Source organism: Ambystoma mexicanum, chromosome 12 (genome assembly GCF_040938575.1).
Source record: "Ambystoma mexicanum isolate Mex_15411 chromosome 12, UKY_AmexF1_1, whole genome shotgun sequence".
Taxonomy (NCBI): Eukaryota; Metazoa; Chordata; class Amphibia; order Caudata; family Ambystomatidae; genus Ambystoma; species Ambystoma mexicanum.
In genome coordinates this window covers 527,627,970-527,647,042 of record NC_090936.1, presented here as the reverse complement: position 1 = coordinate 527,647,042, position 19,073 = coordinate 527,627,970, and the positions used below count along the sequence as shown (strand labels likewise).

Here is a 19,073-nt window from a genome sequence, read left to right as displayed (position 1 = left end):
TGTTTTGTTGCATTACATTTTCACCAAGTAGCCAATATTTTAACTATTTTGTGATGCACTTTATGTAATAAAATCTTTTTACCAAGCAGTATCTACGAGTGCCGGGGCATTTTTCTGTTTCTCTATATGAAATGTGAGCTTAATGCCTCAGTTTGTTTGGGAGACTGTGCTATAGCTATATATTAGGCATCCATGTTCATTCTTTCATGAGCATGCTTTCAAATCACAATCCCTTTATCTTCTTTGCTCATAAGTATGTTTTGTTTGTTTTGAACAAGAACAGTCATTGCTGGCGGGTCAAAACAACAAACGAATTGCCTGTGTGCTCAGGGTTTGTGCGACGATGGCTGGGTCCAGTATTTGAACGCCTGTTACAAGCCAATTATGGAGCGGGTGCTTTGGCCAGATGCAGAGGTATGGTTTCAATGCATGCTCTAAAAACAGTAAAATCAATATTTAAATGTATTTGGTGGATGAGGCGGGCAGCAGCAGGAGATATATTTGTGACCATTACCTAGACATCACCCTATTGCCATGTCCCTTGTTATATTGCAACAAGTACCACATTCCTTTCAAAATTTCTAAACCAGAAGCTGTCAGTTTGTCGCTTCCAATCAACTTTTATCAGTATCATGAGTGATGCATTCCACTGTTCTGTGTAGAACCACAATGCTCACTCTTTCTCTGCCCATCAGCAAGCTTTCCCTAAATGAATACATCACTATTTCTGGGGCTGGGATGTGTGATTGCTGCATCTTTCTTGCTTACAGTCCTTCTGCATGTCCAACTTCCACCTTAGCCTTTTCAGAGGCAATGGCTTGTGTTGTAGTCAGAATTTCACAAATGTGTGCTTGTATATTCTGACTATATGGCAGTCGGAACAAAACGTCAATGTCTGCCTCATTTATGCTCCCCTTTTAGTTGTTTTTTCCTAGCAGGAGTGCTATGTACTAACACCCATGCAGAACTGTTGGTTTACAGCCATTGATCTTTTCTGGGCTTTCAAACGAGAATAATACAACACACACACACACCATAATGAGTATAACATTATAGAGGAAAAAACTAATCAGAGTACTATGAAATGTGGATCGATATGTTAAAAGTGTAAAGGGAGCTGACAATCTAATACGAGTAGAGAGCAAATAAAAAGAATAAGGACAACACATTGGGGTCTAATCTAGTAATATCTATATTGTGTGTGTTCAATTGAGATCATTATTTCAAGGATGTTGATTTCAAGCCCTACCTTCATCATTGCCACACAGTCTTTTAATTGTATTTGTTGATTGCAATATATCGCTTTATTAATTCTAGGTATATTTCATGATGTACAAGTCCATACATTTCACCCTATTCACTGACTGTACAGACCTTCTTCCTAGTTGTATTTGACAATCAGAGCTACTTTGGGATTCCTGAGGTGCAGGAAGGGATGTCTTGAGTATGTCTAATAGAGATATATGCATGCCAGGAGGCAACGAGAACATGTGTGTAGTTGTAGGTGGCAGGAGGAGTTACAAAACAAGGACCCAAATATGTGGCTAACAGAAACTTCCAAAACCTAATCTTTGCATGTCCTTAGGTCCAGACTTCCCCAAGCTGAAACAAAGATGTTACAATTATTGGCCAAGAGAAGAGTTCACAAAACCTATCCTGCGATGTCCAGCCCTAGTCTTTAACAATAAAAGGACTTATTCTTGGAAAGGTTATTTTAGAATTACTCACAGGATGTACCCTTCCATTGGTCCTCCTGCTTAAACAATGTATCTCCGGACCCCTCACAAGTTTTAGATGCTCAGCATTTTCTTGTAGGTTTCATCATAGTCTTTTTATCTTTGAGGTTCTACTGGTTTTTCCTTCAGGGTGTTCTGCTGCACTTTTCAGTTTAATCCACCTATTGTACTTCACACTGCCAAATAGGTCTCCCCTAGACCTTAACATTCATGGCAGGTCTTACTGAGACCTCAGGTTCAGGCTTGCATGACTCACGTCTATCATAGCTAAGACAACAAGGCATTTTCCTGTTGGGAAAGCTTTCAAAAGAAAGGGCATAACATCACTTGTTATTCACAATACAAATAAATGTACAAGTTTACTGGCAATCAATGTCCCAATGAATTACATTATCAGGATGGCAAAAAGTTATACATTTTTATATGTTTCATTATTATCGCCAAGTCTAAGTCATTCATGAAGTGACAACAAGCAGGGAAGAACCTTTTTTTCAGAAAACGTTTTAAGCATGATGTTTTATTCAAACTATGTCAAAAATTAGTGATACAAAATACAAAGACATTTAACTGAAAAGTATCATATAAAATGTGAAACATAGTAACAAAAAGACAAGCATACTTGCAATGTGTAAACATTGAATGCAGCATAGAACATTTTTCTTAGAGAGAACATTCAAAGTACCAATAGCATCTAAGTATAAAAGTTAACAGTGCAGAGATGTTATCACGCATTATCTGAGCTCATAATGATTACAACCGGTTTTTTAACCTCTGGTGTCTCGTCATTTATTTATACAGGTCTCCACTAGAACTTGGGGTTCCCTCAGCATTCAATAGTACAGGTCTCTGCAAGAAACTGTGGTCCTCTAAGCATCCAGATTACGGTCTTTCATAGACGTTTGGCAAACTGCAAACCTTTGTGCCAGGGCTTGGCTAGCAAGTAACTTCTCCAGCAAAGTGTCCAGTTTGTACCAAGTGTCAGTCTTCCTGCCATGGGAGGAAGTGGCAAGGGACACGCCTTTCTTCTCCCAGTCTGCTGCTGCTTCACAATACCAAATAGGTCTCTCCTAGTCCTTGACATTCATGTCAGGTCTCACCAAGACTTCCGGTTCAGGCTTGTATTACTCAGGTCGATCATAGACCTCTGGTGTCTCAGCATTTACTATACAGGTCTCCCCTGGAACCTGGGTTTCGCTCAGCATTCACTTGTGAAGGTCTCTCCTAGACCATAGATTTCTGTAAGCATTGACTTATACAGGTCTCTCCAAGAAACTGTGTTTCTCTCAGCATTCCAGATCAAGTTCTTCCATAGCCGTTTGGCAGGCTGCATACCCTTGTGTCAGGGCCTGTGCAGCAAGTAGCTTCTCCAGCAAAGTGGCCACCTCGTGGCAGTCTTCCTGCCTTGGGAGGAAGTGGCGAGTGACATGTCCTTCTTCTACCGGTCTGCTGCAGCTTCTAAAGGGCTCATCCAGCCCCTTTAATAGAAACTTAGTGTTATCACTATTTGTGTCGGCCGTTGTGAGCGGCTGTGGCCGCTAGGCTTTTGTCTCATGGTATTGAGTTGGGGGTTCCATTTTATTCCTCTTAACATCGTTGTGTGCTATACCGCGTCAGCACCAACTTTCAATCCCGCCTGCATCAGCTCTTCAATTCATGGCATTCTGTGTCTTCCCTGGATGGACAAACCTACTGTGGTGTCTCCGCCTAACTGCGTGATTTGTGGTCACACAGTGTCTCAGCTTTGCTCAGCACGTAAGTTCAGGGACTGTATTATGAACATCCTCCAACTCCATGTAAGTGAATGCAGAGCACTTCCTGACAATCCTCTGTTTAAACCCAAACTGTTCGCCCCACACTCAAAGGGGTCTGACACTTGTTCTCCAGTTGGGAGTTAAGGTCTTAAACTAAACAAATGGAAACATACAATGCCTAGGTGAATGTGGAGAGCCTGCAGGATCCCCCTCCATCCACCATGTGGGAGGCTCATTGGGTGGCAGCTGGACTAACCCAATCTCTTGTAGCTCAACCCACTCATATTTAATTAAATGGAATTCTTTCATCTCACCACAGTGCCAAACAAATACAAAAAAAATGAAAAAGGCTGTCACCTTGATGCCAAAAAGGTTATTATCAAGAGTTGGTTCCAGGGTATGCCATGCTAGACCTTTTTTATTTATTTTTTATCTGAATTTATAGAGCAAACGGCCGCCCAAGAGCATCATGGCGCTGGAGAGGAGAGCTGCTTGCTAAAGGGGAAGACCTATGGAAAAGGAGGGCTAAAATAGAATGGTCTTCAGAGCTCTTCTGAAACCAAGATGGTTAGGGGTGTTTCGGAGTGACAGTGGGAGGTTATTCCAGAGTTTGGCAGCTGCAATGGAGAAGGCCCTGCCGCCAATCCTTTCATGGTTAAACCTTGGAACAGTGAGTAGGTTAGTGGTGGAAGAGCGTAAGTTTCGTTCAGGGATATATCGAAAGAATTTGGACTGCAGAAACTCGGCTCCTTGGCCGTGGATCACCCGGTGAACAATACACAGCGACTTAAAATGAACATGCTGGGCCACCGGAAGCCAGTGGAGTCGACGGAGGGACAGCCGGTGGCTAACCTGGCCGCCAGGTTCTGCATGTGCTGAAGTCGCTGTGTGAGGCCGATCGGTTGCGACAGGTATAGAGAGTTGCAGTAATCCAACCACGAGAGGAATAACGCAGCCACCACGGGGGGGGATGGCTTCCGGTATCATGAGTAGAAGCCTCTTGAGGACCCTGATCTGGTGGTGGGCAGACTGGCAGACAGCCGTAACCTGGTTGGACATAGAGAGGGTGGCAGAAAGAATGACACCCAGATCTTTCACTTTACTAACTGGACTGGGAAGAGGACCTAGAGAGCTGGGCCAGAAAGCAGAGGTCTACAGTGAGGGGTCAGAAGGGCAGCCCACCACCATTAATTCTGTCTTATCGCCATTAAGTTTAAGCCAATTCTGGTCCATCCAAACACTGACAGCCCTCAGGCAGTCATGAAGGCATGACGAGACCTCAGCCTGATCCTGATCTAGATGGATCAGGATTTGAGTGTCGTCAGCATAAGAGTAACAATTGAGTCCATAGGAGCGAATGAGGCAAACCAATGCCCAGATATAGATATTGAACAGGATTGGGGAGAGTGAGGATCCCTGTGTGACACCGCAAGTGAGGGGGCAGGAAGAAGAGAGAAAAGGGGGCATGGCAAGAGTCTGTGTACGGTCTGAGAAAAAGGAGGTAAACCATGCAAGGACAGAGCCAGATATCCCAATCTGCGCCAGGCGTGAGAGGAGGATGGGGTAGTCAACCGTGTCAAACGCGGCTGACAGATCCAACAGAATAAAAGCACCGACTCCACCCGCATCAACTAGCCTGGACATGTCGTCTTGTACAGAAACAAGCACACTTTCCGTACCCCTCTCTGGCCTAAAACCAGCCTGGGCAGGGTTGAAGATTTTAGAAGATTCCAGAAAAGAGGATAAAAGGGGTGTGATGAGAGATTCCAGAAGTTTGGACAGGAAGGGAAGCAGAGAGATAGGACAGAAATTGGCAAGGATAGTGGGATCAAGTGAGGGCTTCTTGGGAAGGGGGATGATCCTCGCAGATTTCAGCTCCGAAGGAACCCGTCCTTACTGGCAAGAGTTGTTTATGGCCCAGTAATATCTGCTAGAATGTCAGGGGTAATCTTCTTCATAATGGTGGCCGGAATGGCATCCTCTGAAGAAGATGATTTAATCTTTAAAATAGCCGCTAGGACCTCTGCCTCGGTGAACAGAGGAAAGGTGGACCAATTGACAGAGGGGTCGATAGAAGGAACAGGCAAACACACAATGCCGTCTGGGGTCATTATCGCAGGGGATTTGACGATGTTGGAGAGAATAGTGATAAAAAAAGAGGCAAGGTTTGCGAGGGCTTGACCATGGAAGTAAGGGCCTCAGAAGAGGCTAATGAGTATGCAATATAGAACAGAGTTTTGGGCTTGCACAAGGCATTTTCGATTTTCAGAGAAAAAAAGTAGATTTTGCCAATTTAACGCTGGCCTAATAGGTGGAGAGACCAAGTTGTATAATTCTCTGAGCGCAGGATTATAGCTTTTTCGCCATTTGCGCTCCATTTGTCTAAATTGCAGGCAAGCATATTTAAGCTGATCCGTAAACCAGGGTTGGGAGGGTAATCTGCGACCTTGAGTCAGTTTAAGTGGGGCGCAGAAGTCTGCGGCGATCACAAGAGATTGGGAAAGTGATGTTAAAGATAAGGGCCTCAGAGAGGCACAGTTGGAGGCTATATGGGCACTGAGTGCCTTGGGATCGACTGAGCACCAGGAGCCTAGTAGTGTTTCGGGGGGGAGGAGTCTGCAGGGAGGAGTAGCTTGTATAAGTGTGCACGATACCAGATGGTGGTCAGACCATACCACTGGTTCAATAGGGCCGGGTCATAGCAGGGAGTCCTTGGCAAATACTAGGTCAAGTGTATTCCCATGTGAGTGTGTCGGGGCATGGATCAGTTGATGCAGGTGTAGATCAGAATGACTATCAAAGAAGGAGTTCATCTCACCAGATCTTGGCAGGTTAAAATGCAGGTTAAAATCACCTAATATCAATAGGATGGTATATTGCAGGTTCAGATCAGCTATGAGATCAGCTAGACCTTTCCCAAAAGATCCTATAGGGCCGGGGGACAGTATGTGAGCAGGAAGTGGATAGTGCGGGAAGACATAATACACCGAAAAAATAGAACTTCCATATTAAGTGCATGGGGGCATAATAGCTGGGTAACAGCATACTTGTCCCTGAAGATAACCGCAACCCCTGCCCCACGTTTGGGGAGTGGGTGGTCATGGTGAATAATGAGGTAAGTAGGGGGAATAGCTTGGACCAGAGCTGGAGCCGAGCTTGATGTTAGCCAGATTTCTGTCAGGCACAGGAAATCCGGTTGCCTACTGGATAGCAGGTCCCAAATTTCGCCAGTGTGGGCCGAAAGAGACCTAGTATTCAATAGAAATAGGGTAGGAGTATACATAGTGGGCCCCATGCTATTGATACTAGTGGCGGGAGGGGGAGCTTTAGTGGGCGTATGATAGCTCCAGCCAGCTGGCCAGATGGTGTCTGAAGGGGCAAGGGAGAGCAAGAAACTTCTATCCAGCTGTCCCTCCCGTCCCCTCCCGGCACAGACGGGCACAGACAGGCTTGCCTTAAGCACGCCTTTGGCGCGCTGGCAGGGCACCCGCTGTGCACGCCCGCTACGCGGGCAGACGATCCTGCACATATGTGCCAGGATCGGGCTGAGAGCGAGGCATGGGGCTGGACCAAAGGGCATAGAAAGAGAACTGCGAATTAGTCCTACCCTGATGAGCCCACCCCTAAGCTGCCGAAGTTATATTGTCAAATGACCACATTTCAACTTAAAAACAGCAGACTTTTCTAATCATTCAATTCACTTCATCCACACACGAGATCAATGTCACGTAAGTTCTATTATAAAATAACAATAATAGCAAGTAAAATAGAGAGCAGTTAAATCCAGCAGCTGTCCTCTAATGGAGCAGCTTACCTTAAGCAATAAGCCCCATAGTTACAGGCCTGAGCGAAGCGAGGGCCTTAACTCAGGCCCTGGGGCAGTACTTGAAGCATTAATGACTCTCCAGTGAGGGGCTAATTGCTATTAGTAACCCGGTTATATGGTCGGGGTACTAATAGATTCTTTTGGGATGTTGTGAAACACTGTCAGCGTTTCCCAACTTAAAAACAACTGAAAAAATAGATGGCCGCCATGGAACGGGGAAGGAACTAAACATAGTCCCTTTTCCCTTTCCATGGCGTAGATTTGCATTGCTTCAGGGACACGAGGGGCCAGGCTGCACAAGGTAAGTGAGGGGTGGGTGGCAGGGGTACAATATGGAATATGCAAAAAAGGGGGTGGGATTAGGGAAGGGGGACACAGTGCAGGGGAGCACTTACCTGAGGACCCAGCAAGGGGGTGAGGCAGCCTCCTGCTCAGACGGGGGGCTTTACCATGTGAGCAACCCTGATTGTATATGATGGGGTTTCCTTCTATGTATATATACATTACTATATTTAAAGGAGTTAGGGAGAATGGAAATCCAAGACAGGCTGTCACAGATGCTCTTTTTGTTCAACTGGCTGTGTCAGGTTTTTTTTTTCTCCAACTGCCTCCTCTCTCAACATTATAACCCCCTCAAGCATGCCCGGAAGGCTTTCTAGGGGCCATTTTGTCCAAAGGCCATTGAACTGACCAATGACCTTTCACTACAGAAGCTGTACAACATGTATAGACAGGACTAGCAGAGCAAATTATCATAGTCTTAGTGGAAACTTAGAGTTTTTAACTGTCATCGGAAGATGTTGTAGTCCTTCAGTAATCTGATATCTAGTCGCAGCGAATTCCAGATCTTTGTAGCAACAGTGGGAAAAGATTTCCACGACTGCTAATCAGTTTGAATTTAGGCCTTTCCATTAGTTCTAGAGTTGATGAACACAACTTTCTTAAAGGCTCGTAAGGAGACATCAGGCTTTTGATATACCCTGGTGCTGAGCCGTATAGTGATATTATATGGCATTTATAATGCGCCTATACACAGGTGTTTCAAGTGCTTTGTGAATCAAAGTTGCCGCCTTAAACTGTAGGCGGGCTGGGATCGGAAGCCAATGGAGATCTTTATAACACTGAGTAATGTGTTCTCTTCTTGATGTTTTTTTGACGATGTGTACCGCATCATTTTGTACGACTTGTAGGTCGTATAGGTTTTTCTTAGGGGCGCCAATCAAAAGGTCATCGCCATAGTCCAATCTGGGTAAAATGATAGCCTGTGCGACTGAGCCACAGCTGGATTCCGAGAGAAAAGGTCGAAGATTTCTTCGTAGTTTCAGGTAATATGAGCAGTTCTACACGGTTTAATTGACATGAGCTTCAGAGCTTACCAGGGAGTCTAGGTGGAAACACACGGTTTTGGTTTTATATGGGACTTAGATGCTGCATTCATGGATGTCAAAAGCATGATATCTGAGTGCAAGTTTTGATCTAGAATTCCCTCAACCAAATATCAGCAGCTCGGTCTTGTTCCCATTAAGACACATCCAATTATAGTTCATCCAAGATTCTATGCAGTTGTGACAAGTTTGCAATTTGTTGGAATCAAGGTCATAATCACCTGTGAGCTCAAGCACCAGTTGGGTGTCATCAGTGTAATTGGTGATGTAGAGATTGAAAAGTAGCAGGGGACATACAGGCCTCCTGTGGGAGGCCAAAACTAATCGGGCAGGGGGTGAGGAGGAATCACCCCAACAGAGTCTAGTGCTCTGGTGGGATAGAAATGACTGTATCTATTATCTCTTAAAGTAGAGAGAAGTCGATCATGATCCAAGAGATCGAAAGCTGCTAATAGGTCTAATAAACCAAGCATTCCAGTTTTACCCTTACCCTTGGTGATCAGCATATAAGCTTGGAGATCCAGGAGGGTAGTCTCAGGGCAATGATGGGGACGAAAGCCAGATTGTCTTAAGTGTAGGATAACTGTTGTTTCCACGAAATACTGGAATTAAGTGGTGGCACACTTACCCAGGATTTTCAGCTGGAAATTACAGTTTATAATGGGCCTCAGGTTGTTTGGATCTTTAGGATCAAAGCCATGTGTTTTACTCAAAGGTGTGATGGTAACCTTTTTTATGGCATCAGGAACATGATAAGTGCGAAAAGAGGAGTTGACAAATATAACAAGAAACAGGGCAAAAATGTCTTTGTGCTCAAGAATAAGGTTAGGTGGAATTATGTTGTCTGTACACTGAGAAGGACCTAGTGTAGACAGAGTATTCATCATGTCAGAGGGGGTGATAGGAGAGAAGGAGAATTCTGCATGTCTCTCTGTTGGTGCCATGTTAGTGCCCCTAGATGTATAAAGCGAGTTTGTGCCCAGTTCATGTGTGATCTTCGAACAAGCCCTATCTACCTTGGCTTCAAAAGCCTGTTGTATTTTGAGAGCGTCCTGATCGGATGGACAGAAAGATGTACCTAAGGTACCCGATTTTACAAAGTTTTTAATGATTTCATAAAGCTTCTTTGGGTGGTTATTAGAATCCTCAATCTGTTTGTTGAAAAAGTTACTTTTTGCATCATAGAATGCAGCGTTATTTATTTCCTCTAGATCTCTCCAATTTGATTTGTTTATGTCGGAAGGATTTTTAAGCCATTTATTTTTGTCTTCTTCATTATTGTGAGAACCTCTGTATACCATTGTTGATGGATGTTGTTGTCTCTGACTAATTTGTTTTTCATGGGCACCACTCTATCCAGCATGGAGCATATAGCGTGGTTGAAGGCTTGTACCAGGACTTTGGGAGGGTCTTACTCTAAACCCTAAAAGGCTTATGCATTCCTGCAGGTCACTGGTGGTATTTCCTTTAAAATTACGGTTTGTTATTAGTTTAACTCGATTTCTTTTTTTCTGATGCAAGGATTCTGTAGGTAGGTTTGGAAGACTATGGCGTGGTGGTCTGACCAGATACAAGGTGTGGTGATTTCAATCTGTACGGTCAGATTCCTGGCCACTACTCAGTCTAGGATATTACCTTTGTCACGAGTTGGTGTATTGTTAATGACATGAAAGTCAATGTTGTTTAAGGCGGCTTGTAATATTGCAACTTCTTTATTGGTGTTGCTTTTATGCCACTGGTTGAAATCTCCAGCTAGCAAGGTGGAACAGTTAGGCCCATATATTTCTTATAAGATATAAATGAGCTCCTCGTTAAAGTTTGGTGTATCAATTTAGAACAGGGGTCCTGGAATCAGCTCTTCTAGGGTTACATGTCTTGAGCTTATGGTGGTTCATCAACTTTGGAAATCAAGTAATGCTCTTGCCAGTCTTACCTGGACTATTACAAGAATATGGAATCTCTGATCATCCTCTCCAGTAGTGTAGTCAGTCCATGTTAGAGACTCAGGCATGTCTACCTCTTCTAGGAACAGGTGGCCAACATTTTATGGAACTGGTGCTGTTATGTTGAATCCTTTTGCTATTCTGTTGTGATAGTTGTCGGGGAAGCCCGGTTTGCCAGAGCCATATGTCCATAGATTCTTCGCTGTGTGCTTCCAAGCAGAACCGGGTGATATTTCTGGGGTTTCCACAGGCATAACATTAATTACCTCTGGATGCTGTCTCAGCCAGGGATTTCTCTGACATGCCCAATAAAGAAGACCCATTCTGTGTTGCTGAGACAGGTCGGGCTGCACTCGATTTTCTCAGGGTTGGTCTCTCCTCTCTTCTCCAGCCTCAGACTTTGCTTCACCTGTCTTTTTGGGCCTCATAGCTGGTCCAAGAGTGCATAGCTCTCCGGTGTGCATTAGCTGTCTGAGGTTCTTCTTTTAATGAGGGTTCATGTGGCTGGTAAACTACTCTTTGTGTATATTGAGGCAAGGAATCCATTAACTGTTCTAAAACCAACACTGCATGGCCTCCCCATAGGTCTTTTGGTTTAACCATTTCTTTAATAGTTCCTTTACTCTACATAACTTCTGGCAGGGAGTTTCACCTTGGCGTAGTTGCAGATCGAGTATGATCCTTTGCTGCTCCCGGTCCTGCCATAGTCCTTAAAGAATACCTGCTTCAGGTCTTCATACAGGGTGGTCCTATCAGGGTGTAATCCTGGAAAGGTCAGTTGGATGTCTGCAGTTAGGAGTGGCAATCCAGGCCCAGCAATCATGGTGCCAGCCTTCTGACTTGGCCACTCATTCATAGTTCGCAAAGAAATCATCTCAATCCTCTACATTTCTCAATGTCTGTAGGATCATGAATGCACAGCAGATAATCAAAGCTCCCTGTAGGGCAACAAGTGTCTCCTGGTGTGATATGATAGGCTATTTATAACGCACTAAATACTCAGAGGTTTTTTAAGCACAGACCCAGTGATCGAACCTGTGTTGCTCTGTGTCGTCTTGCTTCCAAGGCAAGCACGTTGCCCCTAAGCTATCCTCCCGAGACAACTGTGGACAACTGATAGCCAGTTTGCCTTCTACCAGAGTCCTTAGCAGGTCTTCAGTGGGTGTTAACGCTGAGTCTGCTTCCCTGAAAGTGGGTTCCTCTTCAAGGGATTCAACCGGGGAGTGTGTTCCTTCGGTTTCTCTTCTTGATATGTGGTATGTATCCAGTGCTGAAGCACAGAACCTCCAGGGAGGCTTTCACTGATTGGGGTCTGTTACATTCGGCTTGTTCTATGTCAGGATGAAGTGCATAATGTGAGGTTTTAGTAATTAAGATACTCTGCATTATAAATACAAAAAGATGAAAGGAAATAGATATGCACAACAAACACAATAAATACACTAATAAGTAATGAGATATGCTTGGGGGAAATGAATGGCTTAGAAATATTCATTTTCTAAAAGTACAGTAAAAAGCTTGGTGTTGAAATACTAAACGCAGCACATACAGATGGCTTAGCCATGGCATGGGTTAAATTGCAAGTCAATAAGAAAGATATTTTACAACGTGTAGTTTAGAAAGGAAAGTTCACGAAGCAGGTTTTGCAGAATAGCAAAATGTATTTGCATAGAGCGAAGGTGGAGACGCATTTAACATATTTGCAACAGAAAGGAAGTTAGGCGGAAACCAATGGTCATTGTATTTTAATGGTGTGAGCGATAGAACAGGGGGATATCAAAAGGTGGGGTCTGGAAGCAAAGAATTGATTGGTGAAATAACAATAGAAACCACCAATGCAGTAAAAAATGCACTTGGCACAAACAATGATTGGAAAACTAAAAACAAACAAAAGATTGATAAAGGCCTGAAAGAAGGGGTGGAGCTTGTAAAGAGTCTGCGTCCCGTACACATGGAGATGCAGTCAGTCTAGGAAGGGACAAGTGTTTTCTGAAGGACAGGTGCAAACTCTTCTGTGAGTGACAGGTGCCTGCTAGCAATCTGCAATCTGACAAACAAAGGCGGCTGAGGTCGGTGAACAAGAGAGACATTTTCACATGCACTGAATTTTCCTGGACTGACAATGGAGATGAGCAAAGTTCTTGGAACTGCAAAAACCTGGCACCAGTAACAGGGTGAGACGTGATATAAATTTCAGGAACCGCAAACAATGCAGTCTATTCACAGATATAAGTAAAATATAGAGCTAGGGTTCGGTCCATTCCATGCATATGTACATAACTCGTGACCTATTGGCCAGTTACACTTTGAATACGTGATGCTGTCTTTTTTTTTCAATGACGTCTGACGTTATACACTAATAAATGTAATTGAATCAGTACACGCTTATAGTTCCATCTAGTTAATTGGTGTAAATCTCAACATATAAAATCACTAGAGCAGTGCACAAAGGTAAATGAAAGCATTCTTGGGAGCGTAAACCCTTATTTCTATGGCTATAAGGGCCATACATTAACATGAAATATGAAATGAATTCAAATAAACAATAAGGGTTTTAAACATGACAGTTACATGTCTATCTATCTATACATATATTTGTGAAAGTGTGTTTGTATGTTCGCGGTTGGCTCCAGCACCATAACATTTGGTGATCTGACATTTTGGCCCAAGGTCAGCATACGTAATGGCAATAGGGAAATCTAACTAACCACACCCATTCGCCCTGCACTTGGTGGGGCACAGCCATGTGCTATCAGTCATTGAGATTTCGGGAGATTGACAATTTTGCGACTATTCCAAAAATAGGAAGTTAGGACACAAGGTTGGCGTACCAGTCTGGGGTTTACTGGTGATGGTGCATTTTGGCCAACCCCAAATATGAACAAAAAGAAGATTAGAAATACCAACATTTGGAAAGTCAGGTGAGAATGCTGACTGAACAAATTGGGAAGTTATTCTGCAGTAAGTGACTAGTTAATGGAAAACTTTATCAAGACCAACCGAATCTGCAGAAAAACACAATCCAGAATTCTCCCCGTTGATGCATTTAGAGTTGGCATTGTTGGGAGTCATGACCAGAAAGTGGGCCCCAGAACAAAACACCAATAATGCAAAAACAGACAAAAGAAGAAGGTCATTTTTGATCTAGCACGCAAACAAATTGAAAGAATTAAAGAAATAGAATGCTTTGAAAAACAGGAACCAGAAAGGGAAGATAAAGCACCCCTACTGGTATGTCTCAGTGAAGAACGGAAAGAATAAGACCAAATCCCAGGAGTGTAGTGACCCATGATGCCATAATGTGAGAGTGCTGTAGTACCTCAACTAAATAACAACAAGAGCAACTAAGTGAGAGTGTAGCACACAGTAATTCCAAGATATCAGTTGTGCACAAGGATGATCAAACAACTGAAGATATATTGGTAACTGGAGACATAATTTCATTTAAAAACTCAGAACTAGCACCTTCAGATTGGATAACTCCATACCACATAACAAGTCAGAAAGTGAAAAACGTAAGTAAAATAGTGCCAAATACAGAACAAGAATTGGGCAAGGGAAGAAAGGGTGTATACAAATCAGAAGAGACACACAAGAAACAAAGCCAAAAGATCTCTGCTGATAAGGAAAGGAGGTGTTCTTCATTTTCTAATGTATTTAAAAAGCTATCTGATCCCAATAATCCTTGTAATAATGAAAATAATGTAATCAGTGAGCTGAACTGGAGGATTGCTTCTCTCCGAATAGTTTGATGATCGACAAGGAACAGGTAGAGTAGCAAATTCAGATGCTATCTATTCTTCCACAATATCTCCTATGCAGGTTGAAGGAAATATTTAGGAATGGGAAAAAAATTGATACCAAACTGATGTGGCATACCCAGAAACCCGTCGATTAATAAGGGCACTAAAGGGTCTGAATTGAAAGCTGATTTGTCAGGGTATAGAACCCCCGGTAGTTCCCAGATTGCTCTTGCAAGTGTAGGAGATAAATAGGTGAAAAACCGAGACATATCCAAGAACATAAACCTAGAGGAATGAAAGTCAATTCTGACACCAAATTCGAAGTTCCTGGAATTGCACATTGACAGCCATCACTCTTTTAAAAATGCACATAGAAACGAATACCCAGACACGTTGGTACCAACTCTCTAATTTGCAGAAAACCAAGTCCTTCCTTCAAGATAATAACTTCTGATCCGTAGCACAGGCCCTAATCCTTTCTCACCTGGCTAGTAAATGCCTTACTTACCTACTCACTTCACCCTGGCACTAAAGAGAAGTGTCCTTCAAACCATAACTAGCATATCCAACGCTCTCCACAAATTTCACCACATTAGGACTATGTTCATCAAACTGCACAGGTTGTCCCTACATACAAACATCACCTTCAATACGAGATTTATCATTTACAAAGCCATCAGTTTGCATGCTCCTTCCTACCTAGATGACAAGGCAGCATCTATTTGGCGCAACAGTGCACAAGAAGCCAGGACCTGGTCAGTACAGCTCAAAAAATGCCAAAAGGAAAACAATCAGGAAACAGGCATTCACAATCCATGACCCCATGCTGTAGAACTTCATGCCAGCAGCATTAAACTTGCACCCCCCTCATGAAATTTAGAAAGAAGCTCAAGACCATTCTCTTCAGGGAGCACTTTCTTCATGCACCGTAGAACCCCCAATCTCACTCGCTTGCTAAGCTGTACTTCACACTTAATTACTGGTCCTGTTGAAATGCAACCAATACATCAAAAAAGAAAATGTTTAGCCCCAGTCCCACCACATTGTAAATAGAACATCACTATTTCTCACACAGCTGGCCACCTGCCAGAAATAGAACTATCTTTTCTATTTTTCTTGCAGGACTTTGACAGCACTTGAAAAAAAGAATGCATGCAAACCTTACACTAGAAGTGAAAAAAAATTGATAAATTGAAAAATATTCAGAGGCAAACAATCACAATGAAAAGAAGTGAGAACTTTTCCAGCATGATCTGACCTCACGCTAGCTATAGAAAGATGTATATCTTTATATCCATTGTGGGAGCTATACAACATTTCCCACTGTAATACTGGGCTGTGACATGTTTTTAGGGTCCTGCATGAGATGGATCACGGCACTCACACACCAAGCCCTCTTCCTCAAACTTATCTACAAAATCACCCAAAAACAATTATGATTGAAGGGAATTTTAATCATCTGAAGTTGCGTAGTTCTCCATTTAATGGAACTGGCTTGAGCATGATAATTAAGAATGTATGTTTTCAGCATATTAACATTATTAAACAAAATTATTAATATAGCTTAATTATTAAGCTATATGTATGAGCAATGTGACATTTATTGTCAGGTCAAACCTTTTGAAGAAAAGAAACACCCCTGACACTCAAATTGTCTGCAAACTCACAAACCACCCAACAACGGACCCCAATGCCTGTCTCACTTGGATGGACTCCTGGATGACTGCTAACAGGCCTACACTGAACTAGCAACAACACAATAATAATGGTATGAACCCCCGACTGGAAATTACATGGAGGTTCCAATTTCTCCCTGCTACAAACCAAACTCTGGAATGCCATCCCCCAAAACCTCCATACAGAGTAGATCCCCGCCCTTTGGAAAACAGCTAAACCTGGTTCTTCAGCTGTCCTCCGTACTAAATCACCTTTCAGAACTGCCCAATCAGTAGACTAGTAGTCTTATCCCCTTCCCATTGAAAGCATCTTCAAACTGCAGAAATCACCAAGACCCTTACTTGACCCCACTGATTAATCTACCATAACAAACCCTACAAGGATTAGAAAGAACCCTGCCAAAAACATCCAACAAGTGTCCTAACTGCTTCACCAGCAGGCGCATACTATCTCGGATGCTATGCACAGTTACATTTTCATCTACTCTTGCCCTTTTATTATCCTCACCCATATGTCTACCTCCCAAAAAACCAACAACCCTCTTAAATCCCACCCTAACACCCTACATCTATTTTGAATGTCTCCTATTGATGCAGTCACAGGCCTACTCTATAGCATAGGAAGACCACCAAGCTATGCCTTATGCTCCTCTCTTTAACTCTATCAGATCTGTCTATTCAACAAATACGAATCTACCTGGATCCATAAGCATATGTCGTACTGAATAACTGTACGCTTACTCTGTTGTCAATCAATACTTGTTTTACAACTACAATGTCAAATATCCTGCATTCATCTGACAATTTTCTCCCATGTAACCAGAAAGATTTTACTATATTCATGTAACCTACGCCGTGACACCCCCGGGTTTGGGTGTATAATCAAATGCAATAAAATAAACATATAAATAAAGAATTCCCCCCACATCAGCAACATACCCCCAAATGGCAATGACAATCCCAAAGAAACAGCCCAACACGCCAAAAATTGGGTACATCGAACCCATCAAGAACACATATTTCACACCTGCTCCTCTGAATATCCCACCTAAAAGGTATCTCTCTCTTTTGTTAAAGAGCCATGCGCAGTGAGGAGTACTCAATGGCATAAGGGTGCTATACAATACTACTTTTTTGTATTATTATTATTATTATTATTAGTAGTAGTAGTAATAGTAGTAGTATTACGATTTAAAATGACCTTGACACAATATGACAAATAGAATAAAATAAACACACTTTTCAGGTTTTTGTAGCTACTAACAACCATCTGTGTAAGAAAAAATAAGTCTGAAGCAGGCTTTGTCAATGACTACCCAGAACAGCTGCACAACCATAAAGAGCCTAAGGCCGCAAGTCGGCATCACTGTTCAGAAGATATCCCATTGCTTGTCTTCTAGCTTGTTTCAATTGAAAGCATGAGTAAAGAAAAGTTCCATGGTTTGTCCAAGCATTTCTGCATGGGGATAACTCACCAAGCAGAGAATAAATCTTGTTGCTGGAGAGCATGCGGACACACTCCAATGGGGGTAGCACACACATCACAGCTTCTGGAATGTTGCAACTTAAAGCAAGGGTTAAGAAAGTTGTATACTTGTATATTTTGTCCTAGGGTTTTGCATGTGGATTATGCACTGTGTGAAAAAGTGTCCTGGTGGTCAGAGTGCATGAGCCAAGCACTGGAAAGGGTGAATCACACCCATCACATCTTCTGGCTAGCTGCAACTGAATCCAAGTGTTAAGAACATGAATAGTTCCTGGTGGCAGTTTCAGTATAGCAGAGCCTCAGGTAGTGGCATGAGGACATCCCAAAATTGGGCATTCATGGTTGTATTGTATTTGTTAAATTAAGCCTTTTAGCTGACATGCACATGTGTGAGAATGTTCGATTCCTAAAGAAACATAATATAAACTAGCTGTAAATGGTATTTCTCTGTCTCTCCCTCTCGCTGCTCCGTTTCTATCTCTCACACTCTCGCTTTCCCTTCCTCTGTGTCTCTCACTTTCTGTGTGTGTGAGAGTTGATTTGTCATATGCATGTTTACTAGAACCACCCCATCCCCATCTTTTGGTTGATATTATGTTTGGGGTTGCAAAAGCAGCTATTAAAAAAAGCAGAAATACAACTATCAACTAGCATTGCAAACTGGCTCTGTTTTAAAATTGTACATTGTTCATTTCTAATTATCAGTATATATTTTAGTCATAATAAGGACATTACACTTGTCCTACTGAGCGAAGCAGATTACCAAAACCTAGGATAACCACATACATTATTTTCGGAATGAAAGTTATCATCGTGAGAAGGACAGTCTGGCAAACTCTGATTATAATATTCCAAAAAATCCCTTGGAAAAAGGAGAAGCAGGCAGTTAACACTAGAGTTGGTTCATGCCTGACTTGCATACATTCATAGAGCTTTTTGGGAACATAAGAATGACTACAGATCTCTATATTTGACAATTATGTCAGTAATTAAAGGGATGTATTCTTGAATAAGTAAGTAGAAACCGCACACTGGAAAAGGTGTTCATTTAATTGTTGACAATTCTCACACTAACATTACATTATTTGTAATGTTGAGCCATATTTACTAATTTGGGTGGCCTAAGACTGCAAATCAGCAGTTACCATGCCTGCACTATCAATCACTCCACTGTAATGCAAGGGTTGTTGGAACTGAATGTTTACTTTTCCAGTGCATAATTTTAGCCAGTTATCAGGGAGAGTCTGACTGTGTGCATGCTCATTTCTCAATGCACTGCCGTTTTAAATGCATTAGATATAAGATCCCAAGTAACAGAACAAAATATTTACGAGCATTATATAACTTCCTAAATATCTTATTTTTATTTCTTCTGCTAATGAAACGTGCTATTAAAACAAACAAATGAACAGGGTCAAATGTACCCGCAGAAATATACTCCTATTGGATTTCACACACTGAACATGATTGTTTGACTGAAGAATTTTAATCTACAAACTAAAAAAATATTACAGGACGTTCATCAAT

The 19,073-nt window shown here is 42.4% G+C and overlaps 1 protein-coding gene across 2 annotated transcripts in view; it reads left to right on the top strand.

Annotated features, from left to right (window-relative positions):
- Window positions 1-19,073, top strand: part of LOC138512987 (lectin-like) — an 82,444-nt gene that overhangs the window by 25,190 nt on the left and 38,181 nt on the right. The window contains exon 2 of one of the 2 annotated variants that reach the window (XM_069627704.1): window positions 279-414. In XM_069627704.1, coding sequence (XP_069483805.1) covers window positions 385-414 — 30 coding nt within the window. In that variant the 5' untranslated portion in view covers window positions 279-384. The remainder of the gene's footprint in view (window positions 1-278; window positions 415-19,073) is intronic. The other variant, XM_069627703.1, reaches the window with a different exon arrangement.